The 25,154-nt window shown below is 34.2% G+C and overlaps 4 protein-coding genes across 4 annotated transcripts; 3 read left to right on the top strand and 1 right to left on the bottom strand.

Moving 5' to 3' along the window:
• Positions 1-8,694: 8,694 nt before the first annotated feature.
• On the top strand, positions 8,695-10,502 carry LOC109180873 (60S ribosomal protein L22-2). The gene is made up of 3 exons (XM_019330571.1): positions 8,695-8,788; positions 8,892-9,137; positions 10,117-10,502. Exons 2-3 carry the CDS (start codon positions 8,905-8,907, stop codon positions 10,259-10,261), a joined length of 378 nt encoding a protein of 125 aa, XP_019186116.1. The 5' UTR covers positions 8,695-8,788; positions 8,892-8,904; the 3' UTR covers positions 10,262-10,502.
• A 1,624-nt stretch (positions 10,503-12,126) lies between these two features.
• Positions 12,127-12,885, top strand: LOC109181272 (uncharacterized mitochondrial protein AtMg00810-like). The gene has a single exon (XM_019331023.1). It carries the CDS (start codon positions 12,127-12,129, stop codon positions 12,883-12,885), a length of 759 nt encoding a protein of 252 aa, XP_019186568.1.
• Positions 12,886-13,068: 183 nt separating this feature from the next.
• Positions 13,069-14,267, bottom strand: LOC109181273 (uncharacterized mitochondrial protein AtMg00810-like). The gene is made up of 3 exons (XM_019331024.1): positions 14,009-14,267; positions 13,770-13,907; positions 13,069-13,169 (listed from the first exon to the last, which is right to left on the bottom strand). Exons 1-3 carry the CDS (start codon positions 14,265-14,267, stop codon positions 13,069-13,071), a joined length of 498 nt encoding a protein of 165 aa, XP_019186569.1.
• Positions 14,268-23,866: 9,599 nt separating this feature from the next.
• Positions 23,867-24,385, top strand: LOC109181274 (agamous-like MADS-box protein AGL80). Its single transcript, XM_019331025.1, has one exon. The coding sequence runs from the start codon at positions 23,867-23,869 to the stop codon at positions 24,383-24,385; it is 519 nt and encodes a 172-aa protein (XP_019186570.1).
• The last annotated feature ends 769 nt before the right edge of the window (positions 24,386-25,154 follow it).

A 25,154-nucleotide genomic window follows, 5' to 3' on the forward strand; every position in this document is an offset into this window, starting at 1 on the left:
TTTAGTTAGCTCATTCGGGTCTTCGAACTTATTGATTTCGGGCAAAAAAATGTTTACCATAATTCTCAATCTTTTTATATTATCAGAGTATCACGTCGATTTTAGGATAAAATTAATATCGTTATATATTTGCAGAATTTGAGCCCATGAAAAATGTAAAACTGGACATTAAATGCCCTAAGGCCATCCACACTTGTGGATATTGTGGGGAGAATTCAGAATTAAATCTTCCCTTCATGAGATAATAGCTAGTGTGGACATGAGATAATTGAAAAATAATCTCCCTGCAAATGTAGGGAGATTGTCAGAAAAAAAAAAAAAAAAAAAAAGAGAAAGAAGAAGAAGCAAGGCTGTGCGCGTTCGCGCACAGCCTTGGGCAAAAGCCGGGCGCGTGCACTGCACGCGCCCGGAGGCGCGTCAGGCGCGCCAGTCGGCGCGCCTGACGCGTCTGACTACTTTCTTTTTTTTTTTTTTTTTTTTTTTTTTTTTGTTTTGTTTTTTATTATTATTTTTTTCTCTCCTCTCCCACACTCTCTTTCCTAATCACTCTTACATTATCTCCCCATTCTTCCCAACCAATGTGGATGCTCTAAGAAGTTTCGGAGCAGGTCGTACAAGGGTCTATGCTATAGTGACGAGATATGCGAAAAAAGGTGCATCAAGGATCATCAAGGACGTCCAGGAAACTGTCTCGTTGGCATGTGCTGCTGCAACTGGCATTGAGGGTTGAAACCTACCAAAAAAATATTAGTTTTTGTTGGAATTGTGTCCAAACAAAATATTAAAAAATATTAGAATAAGAAACACAAGTAAATTTCAAAAAAATGAAGTTTATTATTATTATTTTAATTTGTATATAGTTTTGTTTGGATTATTATTATTATTATTATTATTATTATTATTATTATTATTATTATTATTATTATTATTATTATTATTATTATTATTATTATTATTATTATTATTATTATTTACGAATTAATAGATTTTATTTAATTTCTATTTGAGATTTACTTACCAAATAAGCTTTACTACAAAAGTTTGAGCGGGAAAATGAATTAGGATGTTTTTGTTTTTAATTATACTAGTAGTTGCACCCGTGCGATGCACGACCATGATATTATGGTGCAATATATAAAAGATTGTTATATCGAAGATATAAGACCAATAAAGTTTTAGATGTAATAAATAGACAAAATATGATTTATTAGTGTTCCATAAACAAAACAATTACACATTATTAAAGATTTCTTTGTAAACTACATTTTGAGTCTTGTTTAAAAGACGTCTAGATTCCCCACAAATTAAGACCTTAAGACCGTCAAGATTACTCACCTTAGAAACTGTTACATATAATTGGTCATGGTTAAAAACAATTTTTTTTTTCAGTAACAAACTAACTTGTGAAAGCGTTTGACCTTGACTTTTGTTGATTGTCATTGCATATGACAACATAAGTGAAAACTACTTTCTTTGAAATTTAAATGGAAATCTTGGGTCTGAAGGAGTAAAAGATAGCCTTGATATCAACACATTTGTACCTGCGTTGTTGCCACATCGAATTTGTGCCTCAATAACATGATTTCTCAACTGTGTTACTATCAACCTTGTACCATTGCACAGTCCCAAGGAGTGATCTATATTTCTCAGTAGCATAACTGGAGTTCCAACTTTCAAAGTTAAACAGTGGTTGGGGGCTCCTAAGCATCTCAAACTGTTTAACTTTTTTAAAAAAATCATAACAAACCAATATTTAAAATATTAAAATCATGTTATGTTATTAAAAATATTAATGTTATTAAATTTCATATATAAAAAACAAATATGAGATTTATTCTTTTATAAATTGTTGTTATTAAATTAAAAATTGATATTTAAGCTAGGTAATTACTAAAAAGTGTTAATATCATATTTGGCCATTCGATGTCATTTGTGATCATCTGAGTATAGTAATTTTGCCACGTTTAGTTCTAAACATTCAAATTGACGACCTATGATCTTTTGACTTTCAAATTGTATTGTTCTAAACTTTCAAATTGACGACACGTGTTCTTTCCCCTTTTCATGAGAACAAAAACTATTAACTCTTTTAATTTGAAAATATAATGATATAATTTGAAAAAATTGAACCTTTAATTTTTGAAAAGTTTCGTTTAATTTTCGTATTAAATCTGTTAAACATACAAAATTTTAACCTTTTATTTTTAAAAAATAGACCATTTAAAAAACGGTTATATATATATATATATTTTTGAATGTAAAAAACGGTTATATTTAAACAAAGATTTTTCATTCTTTTCATAAGAGAAAAAACTATTAACTCTTTTATAAACATTTTAGTTATGTTGTTGTAATATAAGTTTGAGATAATATTATTATTTATGTGCATTGTGTTATTATAATAATAAAATTAAGTTTACTATAAAGAGTAAAATTGTTAATATAAATTGAATAAGGCATACATAGAGAAATAACTGTTCGAAAAAAAAAAATCTCATGATATCCTTATATCCTTATATAAATTAATTAACCATACAACCCGTTTAAGGACAACATTTTGTTATTCTTTACCATTTCGCCTTTCAATTGCATCCTTTCAACTCTCATGTTGTCGAACACAACCTCACTTTACAAATTTAGAAATCAATTCATTCTCTACGTCCCACATACTTTTGAATTTATAAAAGCAGAGAATAGAGATATTAAATCAAACAACTAATTCAATCTGAATATTGCTTTTCAAAAAATGTTCCTTACCGTCTATCTTAAAAATAGGCTAACATGCTAAAAGTATTTTTAACTCTTTATTTTCAAATCATTTTATGATATACTCGGTCTCATCCTCATGTTGATGGTGGGTTGGTGGCAAATAACGGATCAACTGACAACCTTAATGAAAAAATAATCAATTACACTTTGTTCTCATCATCTGCACTATTTTTCCTGCACTTTTCATGTCTAGCTCCATTACTTGAAACCTTATGAAGAATTGGAAAGCTCAAAGGTTTATGTGGGCTAATAATATAATCATTCTATGAAAGTGTCTGAGAAGGACTTGCTAATATTGCTGGATGCAGTTGGACAAAGGTAATTTTAAATTATTGTTTTCAAAGTATTTTAATCACATCTGCATATCTGAAGCCATACGTATTTTGGTGTAAATAGGAGACAACAGCCACAAAAAAATTTGTTGGAAGCTTAAAGCTATACAGTTAGCATAATGAAGTGTTTAAATAGTAAAAAGAATCAATCCCTAAGCTAAATTACCATTCTAAAAAATAGGAAAAATATTCCTGAAAAATTATATTATATGTTTAGTATAATAACAACATAATAACGTTTAGCATAATAGGGAATTAAAAATTAAAAATTAAAAATTAATCTTTGGTAAGAAAATTAATTCCTTATAAATTAAGTTATTACTTACTCCGTATTAGGTTATTACCTTATAATAATAGTTCAGCATAATAACATTATATTATTCCTTAAATTCTTACCAAAGAATATTTCCTTATAAATTACATTATTTTCTTACCAATTATGCTTTATTAATTATTTTACCAATAAATTAATAGTATAGATTTGACCAATAAAATATTTACTTAATTGACTACAAAAATTTGAGCGGAAAAATGAAATAGGAGGATTTTACTCTTTATATATATATATATATATATATATATATATATATATATATATATGATAAATTATAGATTATTTTAATAAGCTTATTATTATTAAATTTGTGCGATTAAATAGTAATATTCAATTTGGTTCTATTATTTTTGCACAATCTTTCTTAAAAGTTCTTGATACTACCGATTGTTTTCCATTTTTCTTTTTTAAGGGAAATAACCATATTATTAACAGATGTTTGGGCTGGAAACTACACAGGATAATTTTATTTTTATTAACAGTATAGAAATTTTTAATTTCATTAGGCTTTAAATACATGTTACCATAATACAAATATATGATAATCTATTCTATTAATAAAAAATAAAATTCTCTCTTCATAACACAAAGAGAACAATAAAAAAACACCATCAGATACTCAAATCAGTACTTAAAACACAACAAACAATATTTTAAAAAAATATTGAATGGCACAAATAATCCATACTCTAAAAACAAAAAATATAAGAACATTGATTTTTATAAGAATTTAATTACAGGAAATCATCAAGTTTAGGCCAATAAAAGCAAAAAACACTAAATGGTGCTTTCAAGCATGCACATACAAAGATATTTTAATCTATTGGCCTTCAATTCTTTCTCAGAATCAGAAGAAATATCTTCATCAAGTAAAGATGAACCGCTTTCCACCACCTTCATCAGATGGCTTTGTTGACTGCAACTTTCGCTTCTCTCTTAACTACAAATAGACCAAAAAAACAGTGAACTCGGGTAGTATCCCCTAATGACTCCGTAACCATTGCATCGCACAAATAACAAAAACCATGCCTGGAACTAAAATATATAAACAATATTACAAAATTATTGTTTTAAACAAACCAATAATACGACAAAATACATATAATAAAAAATTTCAAAAACAAAACAATAATTAAAAACTATGGAAGATCAATTATAGACAAAAATAAGACGAAAAAAATATTTTTCTAAAAAAATTATACCTTTTTGCATTGGCTTAGTCAGAGCAACTACAACTGGTCTAGAGGGGCATCAACCCGGAGAAATCAAAGATAGAAATAGCTAGAAGAGAAATTGTACCTTTAATATTACATTGATAAATCGGTGATGAGAGAGTCACCTGCAAAGGAAAAGAGTGATGCAATGTAAAATGAATACTTATAATTTTTTTAGGTATAAACTCATTGTATTTATAGGTGAAAAATATAATAATTATAAAATTGTAAAATTTTTCAAAAGGAAAGTGTATTTATTTATTTAAGGTATTGCCATAATCAATTCATTATATTGATATTCATAATCAAGACATTATATTAATATTCCTAATTAATCTTATTCCTAATTAATTCATAATATTGATATTATTAAATTGCCTTTTAAGTATATATAATTAATTAAATTTGAATATTACACAAATGCCCTTAAGTTTTGGGGGGAAAATTTGAGAAGGAGGATTTTACTTTTATATATATATAGAATATAGATATAGATATAGATATGTTTTTGTTTTTAATTATATATAGATAGATTGATTCTGTTTTATTTTAAAGCAAAATCTTCCTTAAAGATTAATAGTAAAATAAAGCTAACTTACTAATAACCGATTCTATTACATTTTTTTAAGCAGAATTTTTCTTAAAGATTAATAGTAAAATAAGGCTAAATTATTAATAACCAATTCTATTCTATTTTTTATACAAAAGCTTTCCTAAAAGATTAATAGTAAATATCTTAATGATTCTTTTTCTTATACTGCTTATTGATTCTTTTCCATTTTTCAAAGTCTATAAAAAATTCACATGGCTAACATTTTCTTCCATTCATTTTCATTTTTCCATATTATTATTAATTTCCTTCCCAATATTATTCTATATTGTTTTGGCGTACGACTTTCTTACATTCATTTCCATTTTTCATATTATTATTAATTGTTTAGGCGGGAACTTGTAAAGGAGGATATTGTTTTTATTAATTAATATAGAATATAGATTACCAATTAAAATTAAAAATTTTATTATAATTGAACAGTAATATTACCAATTATTATTTGAAGATTTTGTAAAACAATAAGTAAAATTGTATTACCGATAGGAAAATATATGTACTTTAATTTTAATTTTAATTATTAATAATTAATTCTATTTTATTTTTTAACAAAATCTTCCTTAAAGATTAATAGTAAAATAAAGCTAAATTATTAATAACTGATTCTATTACATTTTTTAAAGCAAAATCTTCCTTAAAGATTAATAGTAAAATAAAGCTAACTTACTAATAACCGATTCTATTACATTTTTTTTTACGCAGAATTTTTCTTAAAGATTAATAATAAAATAAGGCTAAATTATTAATAACCAATTCTATTCTATTTTTTTTACGCAAAATCTTCCGTAAAAGATTAATAGTAAAATATCTTAATGATTATTTTCCTTATACTGCTTATTGATTCTTTTCCATTTTTCAGAGTGTAGAAAACATTCACATGACTAATATTTCCTTACATTATTTTCTATATTTCTATATTATTATTAATTTTTTTCCCAATATTATTACTAATTGTTTGGGCGTACGGCTTCCTTCCATTCTTTTTCATTTTTTCATATTATTATTAATTGTTTAGACGGGAACTTGTAAAGGAGGATTTGTTTTTATTAATTAATATAGAATATAAATATAGATTAATATAAAATATAGATTACCAATTAAAATTAGTTTTTTTTAAATATTATATTGAACAATAATATTACCAATTATTATTATTATTATTATTATTATTATTATTATTATTATTATTATTATTATTATTATTATTATCATTATATATTATTATTATTATTATTACGGAGTAATTATGGCGATTCCATAATTACGCCAAAAAATAAATATACTTTTGACCTATACAATGAGGAATTGAGCATGGACTTCATAATGGTCAAAATCGGTACCATGAGAATAAAACAACTTAACAAATCAGAACTTCAAAAGTCCGATTATTTCAATAATCAACGGAAAAAACTAAGAAGAATATAATAATAGTCAATTGGTGTATTAAAGGCGATTCTTGCTATATCTTGTCGTGTATATTACAACAGAAACACTTAACCACTCCCCATTCTCCAATCACCCGTGAATCACACATTTTATTGTGTGGCACTTTAAATTCTTCACCAATGACAGTATAGCAAAAAAAAAAAAAATGAAGAGAGAGATTAGAGGAGTCAGCACTCATCATCCCTTTAAACGGGCAGGAGTAGGCACCACTCAAAGCGAGATTCACATGAGGTTGCCTTTCATCAATGATAATGAAACTTCAATAGAAGCAAAAAATCAATATATAAAATGGACTTGGAGTAACCGTAGAAATGTTCAAAATAAATAATCATAATCTAGGCATATGATATGAATAACTTTTCGCTGAAAAAAGGTATTAAATTTGGACATTACAACTATGAAAAACGTATTGTATCTAATCCAATCAAACTACTTGGATGCTAAACCTACCGTTAATTTCGAAACGCGGCTAAACTGAATGATCAAGGCTGAAGACCTAGTGGAAAAAAAAAGGGATGCAATATAAAATGAAGACTTATAATTTTTGTAGTCATCAACTCATTGTATTTATAGGTGAAAAATATGATAATTAAAAATTTGTAAATTTTTTTTAAAAGAAAGTGTATTTATTTATTTAAGGTATTGCCCTAATCAATTCATTATATTGATATTCCTAATCAATTCATTATATTAATATTCCTAATTAATTCATAATATTGATATTACTAAATTTCTATTTTTCATTTGCTTACCAAATAAGCTTTATTAAGTATTTGACCAATAAAATATAAAATATTTAATTAATTTGACTACAATAGTTTGAGCGGGAAAATGAAATAGGAGGATTTTACTTTTATATATAATATATATATATATATATATATATATATATATATATATATATATATATATATATATATATATATATAGATAGATAGATAGATATATAGATATAGATTTAATTCCTCAATTTTTGGTGATATAGATTTTTTTTAAGTGACAAATTTAAGGTTTTTAACGAAGCCATAATGCCACAGATAAAAAATTATACCATGGACTAGGGTCTACCTCGCATTGTGGATTCTAGTCAAAAAATAACCATTAGATTCTGTACATGCAGTTGACACATTTTGTAGTTAATTGTTTTTGTACATATAAACAAATTGAAGGCACATCATATAGTTATTACATACACATAACATAATAACTAGAGACACATAAATTGTTAATTGCAGGTATAAAATATGTTAACTGCATACACATATATTAACAAACATTTTATGTGTTTGCAGTTAATAATTTATGTGTTTGTAGTTATCATGTTATGTACCTCCAATTTGTTTACAAGTACAAAAATTGTTAACTGCAGATGCATAATTTTTAAACTATGATTCACATTGCAATATGAACCATGATCCATGATATAAAAATTGATAATTGAGATAGTAAATTTATAGTGTGAGTAAAAATGTTATTTTTCATAAATTATAAGATAGTAATTGAGTAATAAAGAGTTCAATTGTTATACCATGGACGGGGGTTTATATTGCATTGTGAATCATGTCAAAAGATTATGTCTGTAGTTAACATATTTTGTACTAACAGTTAATAGTTTTTGTACCTATAAATAAATTGAAGGCACATAACATGATAATCACAAACACATAAATTGTTAATTGTAGGTACACAATATGTTAACTGCAATCACATAAGATGTTGGTTATGATGCTGTGTATGTAGTTAATATATTATATACCTGCAGTTAACAATTTATGTGTCTATAATTATCATATTATGTGTATATAATTATCGTGTGATGTGCCTTCAATTTGTTTGCAGGTACAGAAATGGTTAATAGACTTTGGTGGTATAATTTGCCTAAAGAGATGACAAATAAATTTATTCAATTTTAGCTGTTTCCTCTGGGCTAAATGGAATAGATTACTGCTGGGCCATTCAATAATAGAAGGCTCAGAAGAGGTCCAATAGCCCAAACTTCATAATAATGGCATTAAACCCTACCGTTTTTCTCTTCCTCACATTCCCAGCATCCATCGCAGCCGACTTCAATCACTTTGTTCAGGTTCTCTCTCCTCCTTCTCGTAATCTCTTTGTGTTGTTTGTGTGTGTTCATTATGATTTCTGCTTGCGTGTGTATATGAATATGTTGGCGGAAATGCTTGCAGGCAAAGAGTCAAGATGAGCAAAGGGAGCAGTGGGGTCGTGAAGGGAGGGAAGAAGAAGGGCGCAACGTTCGTCATCGACTGCTCGAAGCCAGTCGATGACAAGATCATGGACATTGCATCGCTGGAGAAGTTCCTGCAGGAGCGCATCAAGGTCGGCGGCAAGGCCGGAGCCCTCGGCGACTCTGTCACCGTCACCCGCGACAAGACAAAGATCACCGTCACCTCTGATTCCAACTTTTCCAAGAGGTACTTTCAATTTTCCATCTCTTTCTCTCTCACTCTCTATAGTCTTGATTATGAAATTGTTGTGCTTTTTATTATATTGAGCTCTAAGTTTGCTTCAAAATTAGATTTTGTTAGGTTTAAGCATTATTTGTATTAGTTAATGCTTAAAGTAAAATCCTGTATGGCTGTTTCCACTGATGTTTAGGGTTTTTTGTTTTTTGTTTTTTTGACATTGGTATACAATTATTATTTTTTCCTTTCTGTTGGATAAGTTACCTTCTGATGTTTAAGTGGTCGCATCCTTGTATGGTTAGTAAGTTGGTCATATTTGGTGCTGGAAGGTTTATTATGATTGCACTGTCACTTCCATCCATATGCATAATATGATTGCAGTAATGTATGAATAATTTGGTGGATCCATTCTTAACTACTGAATGATCCATTACAATAGCAATAGTGGTGTCTATACTTTGCGTCCTAAAGGGTATTTGTTGTGGTAATCTTCTACGTAGTCACATAAATGAAACCTATTAACTCTTTAACTCTTTGATTTGGAGTAGGCTTGAGACAGTAACTCTTGTCTGAAAGATATATAAGGGTGGTTTTAGTAACGGGAGAAATGAGTCATTTTTTCTAGAAAAAAATTGGAGAAATGACAAACTGAAGAAGGAAAACTTGTTCACTAAAACCATTTTTCCAAATTGAAAAATGGAGAATTGTTCTCTCCATTTTTCTAGAATTTAACTAATTTGGAGAATCCATTTAACTAATTCTCCAAATTTGGAGAAATGGTTCCACACATCATTCCCTTGCAACATCATTTCTAACCCTTATTTTTCCCGGAGAAATGGAGAAATGACTGAAAATGCAGCACAGAGATTATGAAGTAAACACTGCTTGTTGTGTGAAAGAATCCTCTAGCTTTTCATATTGTGCTTACTTATCACCTTTTTCTAATTGTCTCTTCATCATTGTTTTGATTGTTTGTGCAATTTGACAGGTATTTGAAATACTTGACGAAGAAATACCTAAAGAAGAACAATGTGCGTGACTGGCTCCGTGTTATTGCTTCAAACAAGGATAGAAGTGTGTATGAACTAAGGTACTTCAACATTGCTGAGAATGATGCAGAGGACGAAGATTAAGAGTAGTAATCACTCTTTTTTTCCAGATGGTATTGTATTTTTAGTTTTGAACTGTCATTATATTACCTGTGTTTGAACATGTATTCTCTGAATCAGATGTTGCACCTTTTTCCTTTCTCTACTTCTCATTAGATCATCAGATATTGCACCTCTTTTCTGTCTCTACTGGTAAAATTAGATTTTCATTGTGGATTTTTATTTTTCCTCATTTTTGTTATATTGTGATTTTAAAGTTTGGGTCTTATGTTCTGTTGGGTGAGAGACTAAGCCATTCTCTTAGGGTCCGTTTGGAAATCTAATAAATGATTTTCGGAAGTCAAAAGGAAAATATTTATTTTTGGTCGATGAAAAAGTCTTGTTTGGCGAAAAATGTTTTCGTATTTTTTAGTTGGAAGACATTTTTTGAATTTCTTATTTTCCGTCACTCTTTCTTCTTTCTCTTTCTATTTTTTTAAAGTTAATTTTTGAATTATTATTATTATTATTATTATTATTATTATTATTATTATTATTATTATTATTATTATTATTATTATTATTATTATTATTATTATTATTATTATTATTATCACCAACACCACTACTACCACCATAATTATCACACAATTGCCACCAACACTACAATTACTACCACTATTATTATTGCCACCCCACTACCACCAATACTTCCACCAATAATCATCATCATCACTGCTATTAACACCACCACTACCATCAACATTATCACAACCACTACCATCTCCACTATCAATTATTATAAAAAAATATCCAAACAGAAAAAATAAAATTTCTTAATTTTCAACCAAATAAAAAAATAATACTGCTATTAACACCACCACTACCATCAACATTATCACAACCACTACCATCTCCACTATCAATTATTATAAAAAAATATCCAAACAGAAAAAATAAAATTTCTTAATTTTCAACCAAATAAAAAAATAATAAATTTTTTAACATTCAATCGAAAATAAAAAAATTCAAAAAAAATAATTAATTAATGCTGGTATATATTCCGTTTTCAATTTGCCAAATTTTCTATTACCACTCCAGAGTAAATGGTTATTTTCTGCATTGTATATTTGCTTTTCAATTTTATCCCTCTTGTAAATATATATTATTGGTCAATATCCTATGTGTTAGTCATGTTATTAATGTTATTATTAATATTGTTATTCCTGTAACATTAGAATAAGTCAATAGGGTAGTATTGTGGCTAGCCTATTGTATAGGAGTAGTTTACGTAAACTCATCTGTTTTAGTATTACAATTGTAATCTTTTTCCAACTGAATGAATGATCACTATTCTCATCTGGACTACTTCGACACTTTTAGCCCAGTTGTCAAACCAACTACTGTGCGCCTGTTATTTTCTCTTGCTGTGTCTTATCAGTGGACATTGCGCCAGCTGGATGTACACAATGTCTTTCTCAATGGGCACTTAGCTGAGACTGTTTACATGAAACAACCCCCAGGTTATGAAGACCCGACACATCCGGATCATGTGTGTCATCTTCAACGCTCCTTATATGGCCTGAAACAGGCCCCTCGGGCGTGGTTCAAAAGGCTGCATGATTATTTACTCTCTGCAGGTTTTCTTCCATCTAAAACGGATGTCTCGCTTTTTCATTACTCAACGGGCACATCTCGGGTCTTCCTGCTGGTGTATGTAGATGATATTATCATGATGGGTAATGACGCACCGTTGATCGCTACCCTCCTTAGCCGCTTATCAGACACCTTCAAAATTCGGGATCTCGGTACTCCCGGGTTCTTTCTTGGCATTGAGACCGTCAAACTTGACACTGGGATGATGCTCTCGCAACCGCCGTTACATGAATGACATACTGATCCGTGCCGGTATGACCGAATGCAAGCCGCTTTCTATACCCGCTGCGGTCACTCAGGCTGTCTCACCCACTCAGAAGTCATTTGACAACCCAACTCAATACCGTCGTATAGTTGGGGCACTTCAGTACTTGACGATTACATGGCCAGACTTGTCTTACGTTGTCAACCAGCTGTGTCAATTCATGCACTCTCCGACTGTTGATCATTGGGGTCTATTAAAGCGAGTGTTGCGGTACATCAAGGGGACTCTGACCTACGGTCTCCGGCTGACAGTCTCTACCTCGTCTGCTATTCATGCTTTTTCGGATTCTGACTGGGCCGGTTGTCCGGTTGACAGGAAGAGTACTAGTGGATATGCTGTGTTTCTTGGGGCCAATCTCATTTCATGGCTATCCAGGAAACAACGCACTGTTGATCGCTCCTCCACTGAAGCTGAATACAAGGCTCTAGCGGATGTCTCGGCCGAGGTCACGTGGGTTGTATCGCTGCTGCGTGAGCTGGGACTTCATAATGGTGGGCCGTCTACTCTCTGGTGTGATAATCTCGGGACTACCTATCTTTGTGCCAACCCAGTTTTTCACGCCAGGACCAAACATGTGGAGATTGACTATCACTTTGTCCGAGACAAAGTTGCGTCGGGAGAAATGACAGTCAACTTTGTGTCAACTAAAGATCAACTAGCGGATATCTTCACCAAGCCGCTACCCGGCCCTCGGTTCACTACTCTACGGGACAAGCTCAATGTGGTTATGCACCCTCCTTGTGCTTGAGGGGGAGTGTTAGTCATGTTATTAATGTTATTATTAATATTGTTATTCCTGTAACATTAGAATAAGTCAATATGGTAGTATTGTGGCTAGCCTATTGTATAGGAGTAGTTTACGTAAACTTATCTGTTTTAGTATTACGATTGTAATCATTTTCCAACTGAATGAACGATCACTATTCTCATCCTATGTACAATAGTTATGAATGAAATATGGGATGAGCAGTTTTTGCATCTTCTGTGTTTTCTCTTCCCATTCCTTCTCTTTGTATGATTCTGTATGTAAGACTGATACAAGATACACTAAAATTACAACAGGTTAGCGGTACGAGTGTTCTGGATAAGAACGGGTAGAATTGTATTGAATGAACTTAATTACAAAGATACAGATTGAGGGAATATATACAAGAGAGAATTACTGGGAGACTATGATAGTGAGTTATAATCTAATTCAAATACATAGAGTCCTAATACTCCCTCTTAAGCACAGGGTAGGCTAGTAACCTGTAGCTTGTCTCTAAGAAAAGAAAATCTAAGACCAGGTAGAGCTTTGATGAAGATGTCTGCAAGTTGATCATTGGTTGAAATAAAGTTGACTTGAATTATCTCCGAAAGCAACTCTATCTCTAACAAAGTGATAATCAATCTCCACATGTTTGGTGTGGGCATGAAAGATGAGATTTGCACACATATATGTAGCACCTAGATTGTCACACCACAACTTAGGAATAGGAATAGCTTACACTTTGATCTCATGCAGTAGCGAAATAATCCATATCACTTCAACACACACATCTGCTGAAGATCTAGCAACAGTTCTTTGTTTCTTGCAAACCCAAGATACAAGATTTGACCCAAGAAAAACAATATAACTACTAGTAGACTTACAATCTTCAGGACAGCTAGCCCAATCAGAATCAGAAAAAGCATGTAGATCTTTTGACACTGATTTTCGTATACGTAAGCCAAACGAAAGAGTTCCTTTAACATACCTCAGAACCCGTTTAAGTTGTTCCCAATGTGAAACTGTAGGAGCATGCATATGTTAGCATAGTTGATTGACAACAAAGGAAAGATCAGGCCGTGTTATTCTTAGATACTGTAGTGCCCTAGCCAGACTCCTGTACTGCGTAGGATCATCATATAAATCTGCACAGAATGAACAGATTTCGAAACAGGAATAGGAGTAGATAGAGGCTTGCATTCTGTCATCCCAACACGTTTTAAAATGTCATTCATATATCTTTGTTGAGAGAGTAAAATGCCATCATCACATTTGACAGTTTCAATAGCAAGGAAAAAACCAGGTTCACCAAGATCTCTAATCTTGAAAGTACTAGATAGTTTAGATAGTAAATGATTCACAAGGTTCTGATCACTCCCCATCACAAGTATATCATCCGCATACAACAAAAGATACACATGAGCAGAATCATGTGAATAATAAAACAATGAAACGTCCGTTTTTTATGCTTGGAACCCAACAGATAGTAAAAACGTGTGTAGATGATTAAACCAAGCTCTGGGAGCCTGTTTTAATCCATACATAAAACGTTTTAACAAACAGACATGGTGAGGAAGTTGAACATCAATGTAACCCTGGGGCTGTTTCATGTATATAGTTTCAGACAGATTACCATTCAAAAAAGGCATTATGGACACCAAGCTGCCTAATAACCCAACCGGAGGATAAAGCCAAAGATAGTAAAAGCATGATAGTCGTGAGTTTTACCACTGGACTAAATATATCAAAGAAATCTTGCACTAGAACCTGATTAAACCCTTTTGCTACTAACATGGCCTTATATCTCTCAATGGTACCATCAACCTTTTGTTTTGTGCGAAAGACCCATTTACAACCAATAACATTCATATGATTCGTAGAGGGAACAGGACACCAAGTTTGATTTTGAAGAAGAGCACTAAATTCCTGATCCATTGCCTCACGTCACTCAGGATACTTAGCTGCCTGTGTGTAGCAAGTTGGCTCAGTAGGACAAACCTGGGCAGTTAGAACCGTAGGAGGAGCCTGAGACCGACTTCGGGTATCCATGGCATGCGTTTGGACGTTGGGCCGTGTTGACCCGCCACGTGGTCGGCCACGTGGACGGGCTGCAGTAGCTGCTGGTACGGACGGAGCAGTCTGTATTGTTTTTGCCGAAACAGTGGGAACGCCAGCGTGTAGTACGGACTCCGCCTATAGTTCACTTCTGGCGGTTGGAGCTGCCTGCAAAGAAGATTTAGTAACAAAAGGGAAAACTCCTTCATCAAATCTGACATGTCTACACACATAAATCTTGTTAGTCTGTAAGTCCATGCACCTATATCCCCTAAAAGAGTCCGGATAACCTAAGAAAACACAAGGAGAAGACCTGTCGGACATTTTATGACGATTGTATGGCTGTAAATGAGGGTAACACAGGCAACCAAAGGCACAAAGAAAAGAATAGAACGGAGGAGATTTATGTAACATAAGATGAAGACTGGATTTATTTAATGTAGAAGAGGGCATTCTATTGATTAAATACACAACAGTCTCAAAGGCAAAATCCCAGAATTTAGACCGAACAGACGCATGAGCCATGAGTGCTAGACTGGTTTCGACAATGTGCCTTTGTTTTCTTTCAACACGACTGTTCTATTCATGAGTATATGCACATGACTGTTTGTGAAGAATTCATAATTGAACAAACTGTGAGTGTAATTTTTTGTATTTCGCACCTAGATCATACTGAATGGATATAATTTTGCGATTAAAGGACCGCTTAACAAGAGTACGAAACTTATCAAAAATTGAATACAGGTTAGATTTTAATTTCATTGGGAAGTATCAAGTGTAACGAGAGTAATCTACCACAAAAATGACAAAGTAACGATAGCCATTTGTGGATAAAAGAGGAGTTGAACCCCAAATATCTATGTATATTAAATCAAGAATATTCAAACTAGACGACTCAACACGTGCCAAGGGGAAACGAGAAGATTTACCCAATTGACACGCATTACACAAACTAGAATGACAACGAATATTACTACTAGACCCACTAACCGAACAAGATTGAAGAATACGACTAAGAACACGATGATGAGGATGACCCAGACGATTGTGCCAAACTGATGCAGTGGCACGAGTTGAAAGGAAAGCGGAAGGTGGTGGATTAGAGACTGGTAGAGCGTAAAGCCCCGCAGAGCTATTGCCGCGTAGAAAAGTTTCCTTGGAGTTGTTGAGATGAAGTTGTTGGGGCAAAGACTTTTGGATGCAACATTGCTCAATAAGGGATATACTCTACAAAGGGTTTATCATTTCTATCCCTTATCTTTTTATATGCACCGGTTTTTATCCTAAAGTGTGGAAAAAGGGATTTGGACACATTCACTAGCGCACATATTTCATTCACAAAGGTCTTTTGTTGTCACACCCCAAGTCCTGGCAACACTTTTAAAGTGTGGAAAGGGACTTTCACTTTGTTTGACCCGCGCTCCTTTGTCCGCCTAGTCCTCAAAGTAACATCGAGGACGATGTTTGTTCTAAAATGTGGAAAGGACGCACCTTGTGCTTAATGTTTGAAATTTAAATTGGTTGAATGGTGCTTGATTGATGATTGTGTGTGATGATGGAGAGTGCGTCATTGTTCATGTTATCTTGGAAGTGTGTCAGTGATGTGCCAAAAATGTTTAATTTGGGGAATATCCTTTGGAAATTGCTTCTTTACACCAAGTGAGGAATTGCTTAGAAACCAATTAGGTTTATATCTTGGTATGCTTACATGTTATTCACCTCTTATTTTGCTTGGACCTTAGTCAAGGATCTCTCGAAGTGGGAGTGTGTACCCCTCAGCTTTAGAAAGATAATTGAAAGCGAAGCCCGGAATTGAACAAATCTTAGTAAGGCATGGGGCAAAAGGTGAACTTTTGGTGAGCTTGAGTGTGAACCCCGTTTTCTTAGTAAAAGGTATGATGGGTAGTTATGGAGAATGAAAATAAAAAGGCTAAGACAAAAGAATGGCCACCCTATGAGAGGTATGATCCGAGGAGAGTCGTCTCGTTAGGATTTGGGGCACCCATTACACCGACCTTCGAAAAATCATAGAGCTCTACATGAAGTCGGGTCGCTCCAACAACGTTATCCTAGGAGACGAGAAAACAAGAGAGGAGGTGTGCCATCCCGCTAGGATTCGGGCACCCATTGCACCGTCTTCGAAAAAGCGTGGAGCTCCACATGAAGTCGGGTCGCCCGATGATGTTATCCTAGGGGGTTGAGAAGAAAAGAGTGCCCGCATAAGCCATTGGCGGGGAGGGGCCCATGCCGTACCCTCACTTTAGTTTTATGCGTTGGGCTTTGGCGTATTTAGAGGATGCTTGGTTGTGGTGTGCCAATCGTTCCCACTAGTGGGCTTGGCTTGAAGACCCTTGGAAAATAGGAGGTGAATCCAAATTGTTTGCATGCTTGGCGAAATGGTGTGTTCCCTTGAGTCTTGGTATGAGGGATTTCACCCCCTCCGTTGTCTCACACATTCTTCTTGATTGACCATTTGATTGATTAAGGTTTCATGAAGTACCTTTGGCACTTATTGTCCTTGGATTGAATTGATAGCTTGCTTGAGGACAAACAATAATAAAGTGTGGAAACTTGTGATAAGTGCCAATGATACCATCTTTTATGGGTCATTAAGGGATTGTGTTGTGTTTACTTGGAGTCCTTTGTGGATTATTTATGATGTAAATGCTATGAAATGTGTTAATGTGTTTCAAATGCCCTATTAGTATGTACACTTTAGTATTGTGAAGGGTTTGAGCTTAAAGGAGGGCATTCCGGCGATAGTTCGGTAGTTGGAGCATATCTTGAGCTAGGAGTGTCCAAATGAGGTGATTCAAGTGACATTGGAACGACAACTTAAAGGGATACAACTTGGTCTATAGTAGGAGACTCTCTTATAAATTTCGCCAATGAGTTTTTTGATAGTGGTGATCTCCCGGAGGGGTGCAACGACACGATTATCACACTAATTCCTAAGGTGCCTTCCCTGGATGCCGTAAAGCAGCTTCGCCCCATAGGATTGTGTAACGTTGCTTATAAGATTCTAACGAAGACAATGGCAACTAGACTCAAGGAGGCTTCTAGGAGGTTGATCGACCCGCACCAAACTAGTTTTGTGCCAGGTCGTTAGATCACTGATAACATACTAGTCTTTTAAGAAGTTTTGAATTCCATGAGATGCAAAAAAAGTAGCTAAGGGATGGATGATCATGAAGATTGATCTTGAGAAAGCTTTTGATCGTCTATGCTTGAGTTTCATTGAAGATACTTTATGCGATATTGGCTTTAATAGTTCATGGAGACGGAATATTCTAGCTTGTGTGTCCACATCAAGATTGGCAACAACATGGAGTGGGCATCAGTCGAAGTGGTTTAAGCCGGAACGCGGGATTAGACAGGGAGACCCCTTATCCCCTCTCCTTTTTGTTTTATGTATAGAAATATTAAGTCATCTCATTGAGAAATTAGTTAATGAGGGTCAGTGGAAAGGTTTTAAGATAAATAGTCGAGGGCCTCATATCACCCATTTGTTTTTTATAGATCACATGGTCCTCTTTGGGGAATCATCAATACAACAAGCTAGGATCATGAAGACATGCATAAAGAGATTTTGCAGCAGCTCTAGACAAAGATTCAACCTTCAGAAATCCTTTATCTTTTTTTCCAAGAACATACCAACCGATTTGCAGCAGGAAATAGAGAGCTTGATTGGAATCACTAAAGTTTCAGACTTGGGAAGATATTTAGGAGTGCCTTCTATTCATGGGAGATTGAAGAACGATTGTTTTGCAGGTATCATGGAAAGAGTCCAAACCAAACTTGCTGGCTGGAGAACCCGAACTCTATCTCTTGCAGGCAGGCAGATTCTAGCCAAGTTGGTGTTGTTTTCTATTCCCTATTATACAATGCAGTCAACCCTATTACCTGTTTGAGTGACTTCTTCTATTGAAAGCTTGATCCGGAAATTTCTATGGGGCAGTACTAAGGACTCAAGAAACTGCCACCTTATTAATTGGAGCACCATGACAAAAGATAAAGCCAACGGGGAGCTTGGAATTCGAAGATTGGACCTAATGAATGAGGCGTTCATGGAAAAATTAGGCTGGAGACTAGCACACAATGAAGATGCACTCTGGATTCACCTCTTTAAAGCCAAGTATGTAGCTTCGCCTTTGAACTTTTCTTCATGGATTCCAAAAGCAAACATGTCCAATGCTTGGAAGGGCATTATTAAAGCTGTACCGGTTCTGCAGAAGGGTACTAAAAATTTGTTAGGAATGGTATTAATACATTCTTTTGGTTGGATATTTGGGTGGATGAGACTCCTTTGATAGAAATTGCTCTGGTGCCCATTTCCCCTGCTGATATGTATAACTTAGTTTCAAATTATTGGGACTCTAGCACAGGCTGGATCTGGAATAGAATAGAGGGGCTACTTCCGACTTATACTCTCAGTGAAATTGCAGCTATCTTCATCACCGAAACACTAGACTTGAGGGATTTTGTTGGTTGGGCTAGGGAGATGGTAGATTCTCAGTTTCGTCTATGTACGAGTTAGCTTCAGGTCATGTTAGCTCAATCGAGGCTGCCAAATGGAATAACCTCTGGAAGTTGAAGGTCCCTAATCAGGTCTACTCTTTATTGTGGTTAGCAAGGCACGGGAAGATAATGACGAATAGCAATAGAGTTTGGCGAGGACTTTCAGAATGTGATAAATGTTGGTTTTGTGATTCAGTTGAAGACACGGAACACGTCCTTCGTCGGTGCCCTATGGCGGACGAAATTTTGAGAACTACTGCTCCTGTCTCTCATGCAGATTCCGACCCACTCTTGTTTCTGCAATGGCTGGACAAAGGTATTACAGAAAAGGGTAACGGGAGATTGCCCCAGAGTAGTAGTACATTGTTTGCTCTTACATGTTGGTGGCTATGGAAGTGGCGCAACGAAGCCATTTTCAATAACATAGTGTTACCCTTGACTACCCGTGTAGCTTGGATCAAGTCCGAGTCTAAGGAAGTTAGTCACGCCTTTGCTAAAGCAAGAGGGCTACTGTCGCATGAGGATACACCACAGTGGAGGCTGCTTAGGTGGGCTAGACCCCCGGATGACTGTGTGAAAGTTAACGTTGATGGCTTAGTTGAATTAGCTTCAGGTAAGGCAGGTTGCAGAGGGGTATTGAGAGATAGCACAAGGTTGTGGAGAGGGGGTTTTGTATTCAATATTGGTACTTGCCCTCCTCTGGTTGCTGAGGCGTTAGCTGTTATCAAAGGGGTCAACTAGCTCTAGCAAAGGGTTTCACAAGAATAATAGTTGAGAGTGATTCCAGTGAAGTCGTGGATGGTTTTAATGGCAATACCCCGGCCAACATTTCAGTGTGGAATATCATCACAAGATGCAAGATTATCCTTCGAAGAGCTGATGAATGGGGTGTTTCGCTAGTAAATCGTGAGCAAAACCAGGCTGTCGATGCTCTAGCTACATCCTCGACAAATCTCCCAAGAGGATTGTACAATCTTAGTTCTCCACCGGATGAGATTAGAAGCCTGTTAGATGATGATTGTGATGGTTTTCCAGCCTGGAGATTTGCCTTGTTAAGGAACTGACTATACTGTGTAACTTGTTTTGGGTCTACCCCCTCCAGCAGAAATAAAAAAATAAGGGCTACAACTTTCATGAAGACCAAGAAATGCCTTGTTAAGGAACTAACTATACTGTGTAACTTGTTTTGGGTCTCCCCCCTCCAGCAGAAATAAAAAAACAAGGGCTACAACTTTCATGAAGACCAAGAAGGCTAATACGGACTGTGCCGCATCCACGAAGGCTCCACGATCGTGGAGGGTTCGTGGATTCGGAATAGAATGTTCCCTGATTGGATGCACGAAAATGGGAGCTCGTGGATTGAGATATGGGCGGAGAATAAGCATTTTAAGCAAATGCTTGTGGCGTGATTGACTATCTACTTTTCATTCCATCTTTCCAAGAGCTTTTTAGATTAGATATTCTCTCTCTAGGTTAGATCATCTTCTAGATCAAGCTATCTTCAAGGATTGTAGGAGGAATTGACACTTCTCTTGTAATCTTGGATTGTCTTTTTCAATTGATGATTGATTGCAATTGCTCTTGAGTAGGTAACTTCATTAAATCTAATTTCCTCCATTGATTTCTCAATTGCTTTTGTATTTCAATATAGATCAATGATGTTTGGCTAGATCTTCTATGAATTGGATTGGATTGCCTTGATTATACATTCTTGCTTTTTATTGATGAATTGATGAGATGTTGTGTAATGCTAGACCTAGAATGCTTTTGTTGTGAATGAGTTGTGTATAGATTCTCTCTTCATTGTAGGATCCCAATAGGAGAGGAGTATAGAGAGTGGAAGTAGCAAGAGATTGTGCTTTCATGTAATCTTACTCATTTGATTTCCCCGTCCTTCGATCCGAGAGGGCAAGACCCGGGAGGAGAGGGTAAACAACGTGTTTGACAAAATGCCTTAGCCGACTTAGGACCTAAGAGTCTAAGTCCTACGTGACTTAGTGATTGTGTCGTGATCTCCCTAGAGTTAGTCTTGCATTGCACTACCTCTTGTCTACCTTAGGCCATTGAATGCATAAGATCAAGTGCTTTCCATCCAATTTCCCGTTTTACATATTTGCTTACTATCTTTACATTATTGCTCTCTACCTTTGAATACATGCTTTCCTACACCTTGCTTCTACCTAGTTAACTCTTATGAATACATTGTCTAATGTCTATGATTGTCTTGCGCTCCACCTACTCCAATTTGTCATCCTTGTGAGATCCACACTCGAGGATTCCATCTCCGTTTACCCTTTCCATCCTACTAAATTACATCCATAAATTATTTAACAAGCATGGCATATCAAAAACCTCAGAGAAAAAGGTATTAGAAGTCACATATAGTGAACCAGATATCCTAATAGTTATTTCATAAAAAGATTTCAGAATTTTAACCAAAGAAGCAACAAAATCCCAACCCATGAAGTCAGGTACATTTTCACCCAAATCAGCTTTAAAAGAAATGTCATGATCTTCATACACTTCAAATACTTTCTGAAATAACAATTCAGTATGAAGCATCATATAAGTGGAGTTCCACCTTGTAGGAACATCAAGACACAAAGAATTTCTAGCCTCACCCTAATTAAATCAGCTAGGTCCCTAAACTTTTGTAGCATAGCAAGGGAGTTTTTCACAAACCTAACAGAATCCATCACTTTCTTGACAATTGCGTCACAATCTTTCAACCCATCTTGTACCACCAAGTTAATGATGTGAGCAATGCATCTCATGTTCAAATACTTAAACTTAATAGTAGTACAACCCCAAGACAACATTTTCTTCTTCAAAAATCCTAGGGCAGTATCATTGCTGGAAGCATTATCTAGTGTCACACTGAAAATAGATTTTAGACCCCAGTCCAATAGACAACTTTCTAAAGACTTTGCAATACTTTTCCCCTTATGTGAATAGATTGGAAAAAATGAAGTTATTTTCTTTTGGAGCTTCCACTCACTATCAATGAAATGTGCAGTTATGCACATTAATTTATTCTCTTCATCGAGGTCTAAGTATCAATGGTGATACTAACCCCTTGACTGCTATTCCTAAAAAACTTCTTCAAATTCACCCTCTCATCATAAAATATCTTGAAAATGTCCCTACTGGTAGTCCAACTTGAAGGGATTTTAAACCTAGGACAACAAACTAAAACATACTCCCTTAATCCCTGACCCTCAACAATCCTAAAAAGCAGTTCATCCACAATAATCATCTCAACTAAGGCTCGCCTTATCAAGTCTTGATCAAACACCCAGGTTCCCAACACCCCCTCAGTGTCTTCACTACTTTCAGTTCCAATAGAAGGAGTATGTTGGAATGTGAGCATGTAATGCCTTGTATACTTAGAGTGAGGATTTTTAAGGTAGTTAAAGATGTGATTTCTCAGAGAAGAAGTCTCATGTTTCTTGGACTCACATGAAAACAACTTTGCACAACATAAACATTTGACTTTGATAACAATGTCATCATTTTTATTTTTTTTTTTTGATTTTTTCAAAGTGATCCCATACAAGAGATCATGTCTCAACATCTTTCTTTTTCTTTGGAACAGGTGGAGGTAAAGGCTGCTGAGAAGTATTTGTCTCTATAGCTTGGACTTCCACCTCAGGTTGACTTCCAGACAGACGACTAATACTTTCCATTTAAAAAGGGGAAAGTACTAGCGAATGGAAAATTAGGAAATGTTGAAAATAGTTCTTAAACCAAACCGAATTATGAACCGAAATCAAACATTTTCAATCCGAATTGAACTATAATGTTAAAATGAATGATATTTTTTTTAATACTAAAACCGAAACCGAAAAAGCGAACCGAATCCCGAATCGTCCACCCCTAAGGAAAATACTTTATTTTCGTTGCTAACTAAGAATTGTACCACCTAATAAGAATGTATTAAAAGGAAAAATATATAAATTTGTATTCTAAAGTTGAAATCCTAATGCTGCAATAAAATATTTATATTTATTAGTTTTTTTTATGAGTAGATTTCCACATGTTATAAAAGGAATACATTTAATAACCAACTAAAAAAATTAAGTAATTACACGTCAAGATGATAATATTAAGAAGTAAATTTAAGAGGAGATCATTGCGTTACTCTTAATATAGAGTTCACTTAATAATTAAATCGAAAAAATCCAATAAAATCACAATAATAAGTCATATAATGACTATTAGGAAAAAAAATCTTTGGCAGGGTGTCATTACTTTAAAAGAAAATAATCAAAATCATCAGTCCAAAATTTATCCCATTTGCCTCACATACCCTATATAAATCATTTCATATTTGCATAATGTTCAACACAAGAAAAGTAGAAAAAAACACAAATATTGAGCGCTTCTACCTATTGTTTCATTTCCAACAATGGCTAGAAGATTAAGATTGGCATATATTGTCAATGGATTCAAAAGAAAAGCAACCTACAAAAAAAGAAAGAATGAAATGCTCAAGAAGCTTAATGAGCTCACTATCCTTTGTGGTGTAGATGCTGCAATAATAATGTACATCTCTTTCGAGTCAGGGCCAGTCATATGGCCGTCTGCTGGAGAGGTTCAGCAAAGAATTACTAGGTTCATGAACTTGCCACATGTGGAACAAACTCAAAGAATGATGAGTCCTGAAAGCTTTGTTGAAGAGAGGATTCAAAAGTTGAACACTCGACTTCTGAAGGTGAAGAAAGACAATAGGGAGAGGGAGATGGATGCATTGATGCATAAGATCATTACTGGAGAACGAACAATTAATTCTTTGCGTGTCATAGATCAAAACGACTTGGATTGGGTTTTAACAACCAACTTGGTTAAAATTGATAACATGGCTGAGGAAATTATGAGACATTCCTCAACCATAGCATCATCAGATTTCGCTCCAGCCCAACTCTGATTCCTTTTATCCCTGGTGCTCATTCTCTTACTACTGCTTCACCTTTTATTGTTGGGCCTGGCACAAGCATTGTGGTGGCTCCTGCGGATGTGTTTTCCAGTTATCAAGACACGGTGGGTATGCAAACTGGCCCAACTTATGGGGGACTGGGGCCTAGATACTACCAAAATCCTTGAAGTTTTGCATACATCTCTAATTCTATAGTCTAGTGCAGTGGTAATTTTCTAATGGCTATTTAAATTGATGCATTGGGAGTAACCTAATGCATTTTCATATGTTTTGTTTTGTATTGTTCTATTGATAATAAAATATCAATTTCTTAAAAGAAAAAAAGAAAAAGAACAGACTTGAGTATAAATATGAGTTGAGAAAAATCTTTCTCAATATACATTAGTATATAAAAATCAAAATTCATATCCTTACTCATGAACAAAAAAATATAATAGAATTGTAATAAATGACATTTATTGCTCAAGTATTAAATTAGACACAAATAGTAGTGATAACAATTATTTTTCCTATTCCCAATGGAGATTCCCATTTCCCGCTCCAACATCGATAGAGACATGAAAAAATTTCAAGAAATGGAGGGTGGAGACGAGAATACCCCGTCCCGCCCCGCCCCCAAATATTATAATAAGAACACCACCGCCAACAACAACAAAATTGTTGTTGTTGTTAGAGTTAATACAAAAATCTCAATTCACTATGTCATAATCCTCAATTTGGGCCTTGATTATTAATTTACACAAAAGGGTCCCTTAACTAT

The sequence above is a fragment of the Ipomoea nil genome, unplaced genomic scaffold, assembly GCF_001879475.1.
Source record: "Ipomoea nil cultivar Tokyo-kokei standard unplaced genomic scaffold, Asagao_1.1 scaffold1043, whole genome shotgun sequence".
Lineage (NCBI taxonomy): Eukaryota > Viridiplantae > Streptophyta > Magnoliopsida > Solanales > Convolvulaceae > Ipomoea > Ipomoea nil.

Bases quoted from the DNA above. Each gene is read 5' to 3' on its own strand.
- LOC109180873 (XM_019330571.1), top strand. From the start codon at position 8,905: ATGAGCAAAGGGAGCAGTGGGGTCGTGAAGGGAGGGAAGAAGAAGGGC. The intron at 9,138-10,116 runs GTACTTTCAATT...GCAATTTGACAG, and splicing joins GATTCCAACTTTTCCAAGAG to GTATTTGAAATACTTGACGA.
- LOC109181272 (XM_019331023.1), top strand. From the start codon at position 12,127: ATGACCGAATGCAAGCCGCTTTCTATACCCGCTGCGGTCACTCAGGCT.
- LOC109181273 (XM_019331024.1), bottom strand. From the start codon at position 14,267: ATGGGGAGTGATCAGAACCTTGTGAATCATTTACTATCTAAACTATCT. The intron at 13,908-14,008 runs GTACAGGAGTCT...ATGCTCCTACAG, and splicing joins TTATATGATGATCCTACGCA to TTTCACATTGGGAACAACTT. The intron at 13,170-13,769 runs GTAAGTCTACTA...ATCTTGTATCAG, and splicing joins GGCTAGCTGTCCTGAAGATT to TCTTACATACAGAATCATAC.
- LOC109181274 (XM_019331025.1), top strand. From the start codon at position 23,867: ATGGCTAGAAGATTAAGATTGGCATATATTGTCAATGGATTCAAAAGA.